Here is a 14,925-nt window from a genome sequence, read left to right as displayed (position 1 = left end):
GAAGAATTCAGCATACCACAATGACACAGTCACTCCAATATTCATAGCAGGTTAATTCACATGGAGCCAACCTAGGTGCCCTTCCACAGGTGAATGGATAAAGAAAATGTGGGATATATGCACAATGGAATATTACTCAGCTATAAGAATGACTTTATGGTCTTTGATGGTAAATGAATGGAACTGGAGACTATCATCCTAAGTGAAATAAACTAGTCCCCAAAATCAAAGGTTGAATGTTTTCTCTGATATGCAGAAGCTGATTCAAAATAAGGGGGGATAAAAACATAGAATAGAATAAGCTCAGAGGTGTAGACAAGGGGGAATGAAGGGAAGAAAGGAATGGGATAGGAAAAATGAGTGGAATGAAACTGACCTTACTTTCATATGTACATATATGAATATACCACAGTGAATCTCATCCTCATGTACATTAATAAGACACTAGTTTAAAACACTGTAAGGAAACAGCAGAAAGATCAGTAGATTAGAGTGAAGGAAGGGGAAGGGAAATATTCGGGACTGCACTGGAACAGGTTGCATTCCATGCTTTTAGAATTATGGCATAATATATTTTATTGTCATGTATAACTAAAAAGAATGAATAAAAATAGAAAAAAGATAAACTTCCCCCAGTTGACCATTCATGCTCTTTGCTAAAGATGCATTTTTTTGTGATTAGTATATTTTCTTCCTCTTCCTCAACTTGTACTTATTATTTTAATCCATTATTGGCACTTTTGTGGGTGACCTTTTAGTTCTACATTTATCACTAATTAATTATTGATTTATTTTGGTACTGGGGATGAAACTCAGGCTTCATCCATGCTAGACAAGCACTCTACCACTAAGCTATGTCCCCAGCCTGGAATTATTATTTTAAATAACTACTTTTCCTATCTTTACTTTATAATTAGACCAGAAGTTCCTTGATGCTCAATGAATATTTGTTGGGTGAAGGAATTGATGATGACATTATTATAGACTCTGCAAGTTTCTTAGTCAAGCTAGCTACCTCTGAGAGGTTTTTGACTGTACAATGTTCAACCTGGGAAAATGTGGATACAAGAGAGTAGAAACAGAAATGCATCTTAATTGTCTGAAGATCTGCTCAGGTTGTGCGGGTCATCTTTTCAAATGGCAGCCAGTTTCATTCGTCTCTAAGAACTTCAGAAAGGGGAGTGGAAAAAGGTGTGAATGTGTCCAGCTGAGTTTGAGACCTCTCTGTGAGCTGTGCCTCTCTAGGGCTACAGTCACTGCAGGTGCATGGCAAGGGAAAAAGAGAGAAACCATCTGGGAGGAGTGGATTGAGACTCCAACTGCATTTGAGAGATTGTTCCCAGGCATCAATGGGTGAATTGAGAGTTGCCAGAACAGTAGCAGTGAAGACAGCAAATTGGAGTTCAAATACTTTCCAACACAGGTTCATGAGAAAAGTCATTTTTTCCCCCAGGTGGGTTAACCTGGCATCATGTTATTTTATAGGCAGCCCATGGGAGGTTTCTTTGGAAGGTGATATTATTGTTAGTTTGCACATCTCTTGGAGGTGGGGATGGGGAGAAATTCAAGGCAACATTAAGCATTACATGAAGATGTGCCTTCAGCCTGGTCATGAACTCTGAAATATGAGTGTTCCAGTTTCTTAGCATAAAGAACTGCCAGCATGAAGTAAGTCGAGGTTGATTTAGGCTTCTGAATCACCTCCAGGGGATCATAGCCCTCTCTTTTAAAGAATGACCCTTAAATAGACTCCCTTAATTAGACTCATCAACTGAAGGCAACAAATACTGTCTTTTTTCTAAGATGAAGGGATCTTCCCTGGCCAAAGAAGTCTACAGAAGCAGTTGAATGGCAGATTCGGCAAGAGAATGCATTTAGTTTCCAAACAAGATGTGATTCACAAAGTAAAGATTATTTGTGTCATCCTTTCCAACCACTTTAGTTTTCATTACAAGTACCATGCTTCCTGATTGTGGCATTACTTTGATACTGCATTTTGACCATCTCAAGTGATCTCGGCCTATGCAGACACTTTGCAAACACAGGTACCTTGGCCCATCATGCAAACTGTAGCACAATAAGGGCTTCCTCTGCATTTGGTCAAACCCTGCCCCTTCCAGTAAATGACCCTGTGATTTGGGCAAGTTACCTAATCATTCTATGCTTCCAGTTTGCTCATCTGTAAAATGAAGCTAAAATCCCACTGCTCTCAGAGGGACATTGTGAAAATTAAACAAGTTGGTGCCTGAAAGGCACTGAGACTAAAGCTTGGCTTGGAACCCAAACCTTTTAGGAACTTAAAAATGTACACTTCATTTTAAATATGACCCTTATTTTAACTACAATTTCTAAAGGTGAATTATGTAAGAAATGGATTTCTTCCACCACACAAGGGACATGATATTCATACATTTTGCCTCTGGTTAACAAATGCTCTGCTACAAGCAAGATCAATTTTGGAAATAAAGATCAAAAATACAGTGAGGAGTTAAGGAGGCAGCATCTCTGTCTCTGAAATGACGCTGAGAGCCAACACTTACTCGATGTATTTGAGCGAGATTTTCTGCGTCTGCCTGGTGGTAACGGTTGCGATGTACATTTGTAAGGCGGCCAGCCGCAGGGCTATGTCGTATTTCAGCTCCGGCCCAAATCGCTCCTGAACCACATCGTTACAGCTCTGCGAAGAGACCAGCAGAGGGCGCAGCTCGTCAGAGAATGGGCCGCCCCGCTTTGCCTTAGAGGAACAGGTGACACGCATTTTCCCCAACGTTTTCAACCTTCACTTCAAAGGCGAGGAAGCTAAAAGTGGAAACATTTCCACCGTGCTGCTTGGAACCGCGTCAGTATTTAACTGCACGCACAAACACAGAGACCATACAAAACATTAACATTCATCGACAAGCTGTTATTTAAATATTTAGCTTTTTGTAAAAATAATTAGGAATTTAGGAATGAAATTTCCAAATGCAGGTGCTGCCACTGAAAACGAGAAGCATTGATAGCATAATTGGTTTTTGGAGTTAGACTGTAAGAATTGGAATCCTAGGTTCCTAACTTGTTCCTCCATTTCCTAGGGGATGTGAACTTGGGCAAGTTCCTTATTTGTCAGTGCCTTCGTTTCCCCTTTTATAAATGGAGTGGGGGAAGCACCAATAGTCACAGGGTTGTGCTGAGTATTAACTGAGTTAATGTAAAGTCAACAGTACTGTAGCTGGTAAGCTGTAAACACTCTTACAGGTTAACTATTGTCACCAACAGCATTCCTCTCTGCCCCTCCCTCTTCCTGACAATCTAGAGCAGCTTCAGGGAGGCAGAATTAGTAAGGTGATTAGATGTGGCAGCTCTGGACTTCCACCCAACTGTTCTGCAGTCCTGGCTTTGCCAATGGCTACCTGTGTGTGAAACCTTGCCTCATTAGCCTGTACACCTATGGTTTCAGTTAACTCATCTGTGTAATGGGGATTCACACCACTGCCTCATGGGAGCACACTCTAAAGGTCAGCTATTCAAATCCTCCATTCATTTGAATGTCCCGCTCCTTCAAATGTGTAACTCTGTGGCACTCATTCCACATCCTCAGACATTAGTTTGTACACCTGTAAAATGGAGAACACTTAACTCACAGCATCTGTTGTAAAGATCAAATTAAAGAGTGGCCGAGAATGTGTTATAAAGTGCAAAGTCCTGCAGACCACAAGAGTTTGATCTTAGAGTAGGGTTCTCACTTGTTAGGAGCAAAGCAGTAAGCTAAATGTTGACTGAAGCACAGCATTGCTTAAGAATGATTTGCATGTATGTTTACTTATTTTTGTTATGGAAAACTGAGTTCTTGGTCTAGAGAATACATTTAGCCTTTTTCTTAACATTCCTCTTTTCTTTATTCTTTGCTTTGTCCCAAGAAGACTTCAAATGGAAACCTATGTCAGGATTTGTTTGCCTCCTCTCCAAGAGAAGCACATTTATAATCACTTCATATTTTGATTTTACTAAAATGAGAACATGTACCACTCTTTGGCTTCTGCATACAATTTTGACACTTTGCATACTTAACACATGCTGTGTTGGCACTATATGATGCATATTCTATCCACCTGTGATGGATGCATGTCTTCTGGCCTGTTGCTTCACTGCTAAGAGTGAATCCACATTTTCTTACCTTTCCATCCCTAGTGTGCTCTTTGACCTTTGTTTCCAGATAAAATCTTAAAGCTACCTGGAATACAGGAGACCCCTTGTTGGAAGTAGTTCTGTCACTAGGTAGAAGCTAGGGAGTCTTAGTTAGGGAAGTCTCTGAAAGCAATCCCAGGCTGCCATTTTTTTTTCTTTTGTACTAGGGATTGAATCCAAGGGTGCTTAACCACTGAACCATATCCCTAGCCTGTTTTATGTTTTGAGGCAGGGTCTTGCTAAACTGCTTAAGTCCTTGCTAAGTTGTTGAGGCTGGCCTTGAACTTGCAATCCTCCTGCCTCAGCCTCCCAAGCTGCTGTGATTACAGGCATCTACCACCACACATGGCTGCCATTTTGTTTCGCTAGATTTGGTTTACCAATTATTTCCAAATGCTCAGGATTGTCCCTATGGGATCCAAGGGAGTAACAACCTCGATAGGGTCATTTTATAGAGTCCCATGAAGGATAGGAGGAAGGAAACTACTTGGTGCACAGTGCCAGGTGCCTGAAGAATTCATTTTTTTTTATAAACCATTTTGATAAATCACTTCTTCAATGACTGCTATTACATAATGGATTTAAAACAGATGATTTTTGCACAGAATTCAGAGACAAAATCTCAGGTTTGATGCCAGACTTTGTCAGCTACTAATCAAATGACCTTGGAAATGGCATTTCATTTCTCTTGAGTGTCAATTTTCTTATGTGAAAAATTATTAAACTCTCACAACAACTAACTTTAGAATTAATAATTGAATCACAAGACTTTCATGATGACTGTGAGGCTGTTTAATAAAGTGGAACATGCTTTATAAAGATGATTCATCACTATTACTTTTCTTAAGAGTTGTGACTGGAACCATTTTTCCCATCCTTGTTTTACCCTGTATTTAACCAGACTTCTGGGTAAATTTTTTTTTCACAAGGCAGTTTGTCAATTATATAAATAGTTCAGAGGGTTCCTTGAGAATTATTGTGAAATCTGAATTATATATATGTATATATATATATATTAATCATTCTTTTATTACTCTTAAGTATATTACTTAAAATAGTTACACAAGTGAATGGCACAAGTGAGGTCTTTTGATCTATGAAATGTTCATCTGTAATTAACTTAAGGTTTTAAAAATAAGCCAATACTTCTAAAGTATTTGAAAACATTTTGGAGTCTCTTAAGTCACATCTTGTTTACTAATTGGTGTAGCAATCTTTTTCTTAATACATAGAAGACAGGAAAATGTCAGCATAGCCTATCATAATTATGAATTAGAATAATCCAGATTAATAGAATTTACTGTTGATTTGTATATGCTAATATATATATATATCTGTGTGTGTATGTGTGGGTGTATATATATATATATATATATATGCTAAAATCTGTAAAGGGCTGCAAGGGCCATTAATAACTAGGACATTAATAGATATCATCACTCTAAATCTGTTTTCATCATCATGCCTCATCTAGTCAATGGTGACTGTCCTTGTTAGGAGCCGGCTAAGTAAAAGTGATTTTGTTTATTTTTATATAGTGATATATATTGTTTCTGCTTATTTTTTAATTCTCTAGGTTAATTTCATTGCACCCTTTTAGTGTCTTAAAATCACCATCACTCAGGCACCACTTTGCAGACCTGTTTTCTTATATCAGACAGATATGTTATTTTAGATACACCACACGTTCTGTGATATGAGCATTTCAACATAGAGAGTCTGAGGCAAAGAAAATTTCATTTCCTATTCTCAGTGGAGGATATATAAGATGATAACAGCTTTATTGTGGTCTCTATTGCCTACCATATATGATTATCCATCTCCCCTGCTGGCTACTCCTTCAAGAGGTAGCTAATCCACCACCTACACAGCACCAAAGGCAGGAAAGCAGAAACATTAGTCTTTTACTACTAGTCCCTAGGTAAGATCTCCAGACAACTTTTCCCATTCTGAGGCTAGTCCCACAGGTATAAAAGATGTGTCTTTTGAGTAAGAAAGATCTCCATGCATTATATTTGAGCAAACACATCTTAAATTAGGTTTAAGATTCTCCTTGTCTACTTAAGAGGTCTCCCCTTCCTGAGACAAACACAAGCATGTTATTCTTTCATAAATGTAATAATGCACTTGTTATGTTTGAACAGAAGTAGAGTCAAATGAATTTAAAGCATCATCCTGCAATTGAGTGCATATATAATTATAGAAAACAATCACCAAATGTATTTGTCTACAGCTATGGTGTGACTGGCACCTGTAACTTCTTATTTGCAAATAATGAGCTAATAAATGAAGCATGTAGTCTTAGCTGCTTTGGTTGAGCCCTGGGTTGGTTCTCAGCAGGGATATGGGGAAAGATGCAGTAACAGATTAGCGGAGACTCAGGCTTTGTTTCTTGCTGTCATGTCTGGGTTCCCTGACCTGTTGGGGTAGGGAACATCGTTGACAAATAAAGGGTCCAGGTGACCTAGTTTAACATTTTAAACACTCAAAACATGACAATCTCACTGTTTGGAGTGGAAAACACATTACACATTTTTTTCCCTTGATAAACAGAGTATGAACTGAACAGGATTTGATGTTTTCTAATGGTTCAGGGTTATCTTCATGAATATCAATCATCTTATTGAGCTGTAAATACCACAGTCTCTTCCAAAGACCACTGAAGTGGCGAAAGTTTGGCCTTTCCCCGAGGGCTCCCCATCTGCTAGAATGTTCTCATATGTTCTACTTTTTTCTCTGACACAATTTCTGATCTCTAGGGCTTATTGTCACTTTATGTCACCATTTCTAACTTCCAATATCTATCTTGTCTATATCTCTCTTCTATGTTCTATCTCCCTTTTTTTCCTATCCAATGTTTGAGGATTACAAAAGCTTTGAAATAAATCCAATACTAGTATATCAACTACTAAGAATTAACAAATGTTTGTTTCTTATTAGAAATTTAAGTGAGAGTAATAGGATGCTGTTATAGAAAAGTATAGGTTCATCTCCTAAATAGTAAATTGAATACATTTCTTTTGGGACAAACTGTACCAGCTGCTTTTGGGAAAATTATATCCTAGAATCAAATATCAGATAGATAGTCTATAAAGGATATGATTCTCTTAAAATTTTATTACCTGAAAATTAATAATCCAGTATAATAAATATCACAATATTTCAGAACAATCTAAGCACCAAATAAGTGCATGAGTAGATATGTAAATAAAAGAGAAGGGATAACTATTTCTTAGCATATCATGCAAATTAATAGGTGAAGAAGAAATCATAGAATTAGACATATCATTTTCTACCATGATAATAATAATAGCTTCAAGGAAGAATTATAAATTAATACTAAAATGGTGGGTAAGAATTTGATGAGATACAGAATAATAAGAGAGTTGCAAAGTGACTCCACAAATTACTTATTAATTACAAAAGAAAAAGTAGTAACTTTGGGGAGGATAAATTTTTAAAATACCACCTGAGAGTTAAAATTAGCCTTGCTAATAAGGGGATAAATCACCATCATATGCTTCCTGATGTGATACATTGAGGAGGACACAAAGTCACTCATCTTGTTCTTTCCAAAATGTATAACCTCAATATAATCATAAGAAAACATCAGAGAAACCAAAATTGAGAGATTTCTACAAAATATCTGATGAGTACACCTCAAGACTCTCAAGGTCCTAAAGTCAAAGAATGGCTAAGTGATGTTCCAGATATAGGGAGACTAGAGAGAAATGACAACTAGATGCAAAATGAGATCCTGCTGTGCATTCTGTTTCAGATAAAAATTGATATAAAGAACATTTGTGGAATAATAGGCATAATTTGGATATGGACTACAGATGAGATAATGGAAATAACATCAATGTTAAATTTCTTGATTTTGTGAATTGTACAATGATCATATAAGAAAACATTCAGGTTACTAGAAAATACATACTGTATGTAGGTGTAAACACTTGATTTTGGTATTTACATTTCATGTGATTTAGAAAAAACATGTATGTGTATATTCCTATGGAAAGAAAGACAGGGAACATATATCCATAAATATGATAAAATATTAATAAATATGATAAATATGATAAAATATTAATCATCAGTGAACTTGAGTGGAAGGAGTAGGTAACTACTTTTACAACTTTTTTGTAAATATGAAATTATTTCAAAATCAAATGTAAAAATAAAGTATCACCACATAATTGCTTTATAATTAATTGAATTTAGGATGGGGACAAAGAAGAAAAGATTCCCCCCAAAACTCAGGGGTAAAAAGTTAATTTATCCCACAACCTTCATATAAAACATGTTAAAATTTTCACATACCTGAACATAGAGATACTCAAAAGCAACTGGATCTCTCCTTAACAGGTCAATTGGATCCTTTGGGACAAAGCTAATTCGGAAAAGACACCTCATCTTATGGGAACTGGGCCTCTGTGTCACCTGGAAGAGTAAACCCATCACACAAGAACCTTTCAGCGCCATCTGAGAGATGGCTGAGGGACAGAGGAGAGCAAAGTTAACTTTCTTTCTACACCAGGGAAAGAAATAAAGTTCTTTTAGTATTTATCATGAATACTTATGCCCTAAAACTGCATCTTACCTTGTTATTTAGGTTGAGTTTCGCAGAAGCAGGCTTGGAGATGAGGGCTTCTATGCAAGGGACTTATTAAAGAACTGATCCTAGGAAAGCCCAGTACATGAGGGGGTAAACAGGTAAAGATAGGAGAAAAGATAGCCCTTTGTAGGATCATAAGACTTCATACAAATATTTACATTAAACCAAATTTTACCCTGCTCAGAAATTGCAATAATTGCATAACATTTATTTCAAAGATACATAACTGGTTTGTTTCAGGATATCTAAATAAATTTTCTTAAGTTTTGGTTACCTAGAACAAGAAGAGACTTTTAAAGAATCTTTGTTCAATAAATCAGCGTGACACATTCCATGAAGCCTTTGTAGTAGACATAAGTAGAGAAGGTATAAATTGTAAGATAAAGTTGTGGGGTTTTCATTAGACTCATACTAACTGACTGTCCACATTCCCTTGTAACTTACTGCTACAGGCTAAAGCTATTAGCTGCAAATACCTGTGACCATCTGATAGCACAGGGCAAACCTGAATAACCAGGGAGTAACTCTCCTCAGATGCAGCTTGTCATCAATATCAGACCATGTAGTGGTGGAAAAATGCCCCAGCTACCTCACCCACTGGATGGGATACTTCTGATGTGTATTTTACACTCTCTCCCATAGTTCCTCAGTTGGAGTGAGCTCTAGTTGTCTGCAGGGGAAACTGGCTTGATATTATAGTCCTTATTGACTTCCCAATTGCTTCCATCCCCTCCCTCATTCCTCCTCCAGGATTTCCCAAGATCTCCTTCCAAATAAACCACATGCACTCCAAACTCAGATGTAGATGCTGAGCTTCCAATTGAGGGATTCTCTATAACAGGGGTTATTACCTCATATTAATGCACAAAATAATTCAATTTTCAAGAGTGCTTTGGCATAGGTTGAGATAGTAAACAGTCATTAGAAATGATTTAATATATGTAGAGGTTGATTTAAATCTGATAGAAATAGTAGGTCAAGTTTTGAAGAGAAATATAAATCAACACAAATGGCAACTTCCCAATTCATTACATTCAATTGGACCGAGTTAAGAGAATCAGGAATTATTTGCAGGATCCAATGTATAGGACACCAGTTTTTAATTTTGACACAAGCAAGAAGCACTTTAGTGTGATGGCATTTTTTGCCCATCCATCCATCTGGTGGTATCTTGGTGCTTCAGCTCCTGGTATCCTTTCATTAACTCTCTCTAAAGTTCCATTATCACTGAATTCTCACAAGTAAGAGGAATTTGTGAGATTCCTTAGATATTCAACAAAGACTCCTTTCGTGTGGAATTACAAGACAAATGAGGATGCTATGCTGAATTCAGCAGCCAAGCAGCCTGCTTGTCTCCCCAGAGAACAGATGGGGGTTGCATCTTGGTAACTAGGAACTGGGACACATTGATACATCCCATATTTATAGCGGGCAGGACTGGGGCAGAGATTTTAGGTCTCCCAAAACAATTTTAATTATGTATCCAGAATTTAAAACAACTAAATGTGATTTTCACTTCATTTACATAATCTCAGAAACCACTTCTTTTTAATAATTTCAAGAGATCAATGATCAAAACAGGTGAACAAGTCATTGCAATAATGTAAAATGTAATCCTACAGAGCTATATTCTCAACTAGTAGCTGCTGAGTCTTTGATGAATCTGTTTGGAAGACCAACTGATGGTCTATGAAAGATTGACAAAAAGAGAATCATACTTCCTGAGGTGTAAAATGCATTCTGAATGCCAGTGGTTCCTTCAGTGAGAACAAGGGATGCTATTACTACATTGAAAGTATTAAAGGAAGGGACATTCTGGGACTGCAAACTGGGCTCTGCTCTTACCAGTAACATCAACACTTGAGGGTATACTTTAACAGACCTGAGTAAGTGTCTCCTGTTCATGAAGCAAGAGCAGCTTGGTGCCAGCCCCTTCTGTTCTCTGCTCCAGCATGAGGGAAAAATGCTCAATGCCTTTGATGGAGAGCTTCTCTTGAAGGGTTAAGATGACATCCTTATAGAGGAAACCATGACATAAAGAGATCAAAATTAAAGGTGCGTTTTTAGAGTCTATCATGACTGGAAAGTGTTACACATTTAGACTTTACATATTGAAATTGCATATCTTTGGTTGATTCTGAAATTTAATGCTTCAAAAAAAGTATAAAAATAAGGCCTTCCTTCTCTTAGCCTTTTCCTGGCCTCCCAAGCACCCCATATCTTTATGGAGTTCAAGACAGAGAGGTACATAGCTACAGAAGGAGCTTACCTACAATGTCAGGTCTAAATTTGAAAGGTTGTCAACAGATGGTGTCATGTAATTAGTTCAAATCTCCTTCTATATGAGGTAGTGATTAAAGCAGCTTTGAAAGTGGTCTACTACAGGGGTTGGCAAACTATGGCCTGCATTCTAAATCTACTACCTATTTTTGTAAATAAAGTTTTAGTGGAACACAGTCATGCCAATTTCTTTGTTATCTATGGCTGCTTTCACATGCTTCATCAACAGAGTTGAGAAATGGCCCATGAAGCCTGAAATATTTGTTATATGGCCCTTTATACAATGAGCTTGCTGGCACATGGTCTACCTTTCTGTATAGGAATATGGGAAGGGTGAGGAAAATAGACTCTGGAGAGTCTGGTTTCTAATCCAAGCTCTACTTTTTTTAAAAAAATATTTTTTCAGATGTGGATAGACCTTTATTTTATTCATTTATTTATATGTGGTACTGAGACTCAAACTCAGTGCCTCACACATGCTAGGCAAACACTCTACCACTGAGCCACAACCCCAACCCTCTACTTCTTACTAGTTGTGCATCATTGGACAAGTTCTTTAATTTCTAAGTATCTTAGGTTTCCTATATGTAAACTGGGGATGAGAAATAATGCCTGCCTTGGAATGGATTATAAGAATTAAATGAGTTTATATGTAGAACACATTTATTAAAACACCATTTGGCACAGAGTCAGGGCACCATAACTATGTATATTTATTTTACATCTGCGGGGAAGGTGGAATGAACAAGTTTTGTCAGTAATCATTTGTAGAATTAAACATTTATCATCTGAAAAGTGTTCCATATACAAATATATACACATTTCCTGCAATGCAAAGTGAATCGTCTCAATCTTTATTTTTTTCATGTACTTGGTAGAAAATAATTCCTCTTCAAGAAAACTTATATTCAGATGCTAAAATTCCTGTAGAGCAATTATTCTCAACCTGGGAAAATATTGTCCCACAATAACATTTGGAAATTTCTGGAGACATTTTTGGTTGTCACAATGGGGCTGGGTGGGGATGCTAATTGCATCAAATATATAGAGACCAGGAATGCTTCTAAACATTTTATAATGCACAGGGCAGACCTATAGCAAAGAATTATCTATTTTGATCCCAATAGTGTCAAGATTGAGAAACCTGCTGTACATAAAGTTTTCTTTTACTGACTTTTCTGATGTTTGATTCTTCCCTGTGGCCCTTTAAAATTTCTTCAGGCCCTCTTAAAACAAAATTCTCATATCCAAACAAATATGAAACAACATATCCCAATACTATGAAAAAGTATAATGCACTAAAAATATATAGAAAATGCCATATTCACCCATCCATGACCCAAACAAAAGTCATTCAGTAGAAATGCCTTGACTATGCTGAATTTCACCAAAAATATTTCTGCATCATAATTTCTATACAAGACCCAGGAAAGAGAAAACAAAACCAGTCTTTGTATGGCAACATATACTTTATAAAACCTTCTCCTCAACCACTAGGGAGGACACTGAAAATTGATAAGCATAGTTTTTTTTCCTATTATAACTCTGTAGCAAGAATTTTGGCTATTTTTATTAAACGGTGTTATATTCTTTCATAACTATACTATTTCTATTTTACACCTACCAGCCATTGTCTATTGTGATAATACGGCTGTTAGGTACAAGATAAGATAAGTTGAATTTGATGTGAACTCTGCATTGTTCCCTGTCTTCTCATTGTCATCTGCAGTCCTTGGGGAAATCAAACTTGGTGTAGTGTGGGTTCCAATAATAAAGAGGCCAGAGGGAATTAACAACAGAGATTTCTTAAATTTAGATCTGTTTCTGTTAAGAAATCCATCCAAGTCTTTACCTGTAGCTTCAGGTGAAGTAGGGGTTTCAGTGGCAAGAAGCTGACCAGTTAGTAATGAAAAAAGGCCACAGTGTTAGAGAGAGAGTTGTAATAATATAGCCATATGGGTTAGTTTAAGGGTCTGCAAACTATGGCTCTTGGGCCCAATCCAGATATTCCCATTTGTTCACATATCATCTCTGCATTAACAGACTAACCTTGCCTAAACAAAGATGTGGCCCTTTGCTTCCACTTATGGGAAGTAACTTCCTAACCCTTGGAATGTCCTGCCTGACAAGAACATTTTTGTTTAACCTAGGCCCTGGGCAATAGACCACCTGGTCTCTGCTAACAATGACATTTATGGTAGGGGCCTTGGACAATGCAATATCAGCTTGATATCTGGAAGGGTTGAACACTAAGTTCAGCCATATGGTCAGTCAGGTGTGTTTACATGGCCAACCACTAATAAAAACTCTGGATACCAAGGTTCAGGTGAGCTTCCTTGGTTTACAGTACTTCATTCATATTGTCACATATCATTTCTGGAACAATTGAGCATTGTGAGCAATCCATTAGGAGATGACACCTGGATGCTCTGCATTGACCTCTCCTGGACCCTTCCTCTGTACCTTCTCCCACTGCTGATTTCATTTTCCATTCTGTTGTAATATACTGTTACTGAGCAAACAAATTGCTGAGTTCTGTCAATTCTTTAGATGAATTATCAAACCTGAGGGTAGTCTTGAGAATTTCCCAAACCTACCTGTCTATGGATACTTTCCTTATGCAAAGACAGGACTGAGCAGTTGTAATAATCAAATGATTCACAAAGCCTAAAGTATTTACTATTTGGCCTGTTCCTGGAAAAAATTGTCAATCAATAATTATATTAACATCTCACTATAGATTGGTATTGAATAGGAAAAAGTAAAAGAACTTTGTCAGCCATCACCATTTAAAATTAGCCTTCTCATATGAAGGAAGTTAAAATCACTTTGAATGATTGAAAATGACTTAATGGTCCAACGTGAATCTACTAATATTGTCCACTCTATTGCCTACTAAATAACTACATATTTAAAGCAATTCAAGACAAACTGCTTGCTGGTATCATGACAATAAGAGTTTACAGTGGGCCTTTGTAGAAATGCTTCCACATGTGAGGTCTATGCTGATTAACTTAAAAAATTACAATTAGGGATTGACTACTGACAGACATTTTTAACTGAGTCGATATTCTCTTGCTAGAGTATTGTACAGATTATCATTAGGTAGTATTGTATCTCCATAAAATCTTTTTTACTGTGCCATTTGAAGAAATCCTATTTTAGGCTGATGAAGCATTAGGGAGCACTTAATTTCTGAACACACTTTTGTCCAATAATAAAAAAGAATATGCACTTTTCTTTTCCATGAAGGAAGCATGGGGAAAATAAGGTGTACGCTTTGCTATAATACCTCTTATGTAAAATTCACCTGTGGCTCTGAAATCATAGGATTGCTTTGGTGACACTTCCTTTCTACACCTTCTCCTAAGAAGCATGCTTCATTTCTGACTTTTTATGCATTATTCCCATGAAATCAGTTACAGTAATTAAAAGTAACTAATCTTTACATTATTCTACCCTTTGTTTTTGCTGGACACCAAAGTAGCAGATATTCAATTAGCAGCTAACATCTTAATCTTCTTGGTGGCTGACATTACTGAGAAATCATGCTGGCTTTGGGCAGGGTGCCAAACCTTCTTGATGACAGTCACACTATTTTAATTAATCTGCAGTTGCATTAAAATGACTAGCCTTAGTGTTTCTTTACTGTGAACATATTACATTGTTTCATAACAACAAGGAGGTTAAAAAAACCAGCAGAACCTTCTTAGTTTAAGCTTTTTTTTGTTTGATTTTAAATATTCATATGTGACCTTATATGGGAGCAACTAATACAACCATAGAAATAAAGGGATAATTTTGAAAGAAGGTGTTGCCACTCTGGCCTTATAGTATGTATAATTCCCTCTGTACCTGGT

At 36.9% G+C, this 14,925-nt stretch overlaps 1 protein-coding gene across 5 annotated transcripts in view; it reads right to left on the bottom strand.

Moving 5' to 3' along the window:
- Nucleotides 1-14,925, bottom strand: part of Frmpd4 (FERM and PDZ domain containing 4) — a 975,050-nt gene that overhangs the window by 17,443 nt on the left and 942,682 nt on the right. For all 5 annotated transcript variants that reach the window (XM_047537129.1, XM_047537128.1, XM_047537130.1 and 2 more), the window contains 3 exons: nucleotides 10,668-10,799; nucleotides 8,491-8,610; nucleotides 2,541-2,677 (listed from right to left, as the gene is read on the bottom strand). In XM_047537129.1, the coding sequence (XP_047393085.1) occupies nucleotides 2,541-2,677; nucleotides 8,491-8,610; nucleotides 10,668-10,799 (389 nt within the window). The remainder of the gene's footprint in view (nucleotides 1-2,540; nucleotides 2,678-8,490; nucleotides 8,611-10,667; nucleotides 10,800-14,925) is intronic.

Source organism: Sciurus carolinensis, chromosome X (genome assembly GCF_902686445.1).
Source record: "Sciurus carolinensis chromosome X, mSciCar1.2, whole genome shotgun sequence".
NCBI lineage: Eukaryota > Metazoa > Chordata > Mammalia > Rodentia > Sciuridae > Sciurus > Sciurus carolinensis.
This window is presented reverse-complemented; position numbering and strand designations above follow the sequence as displayed.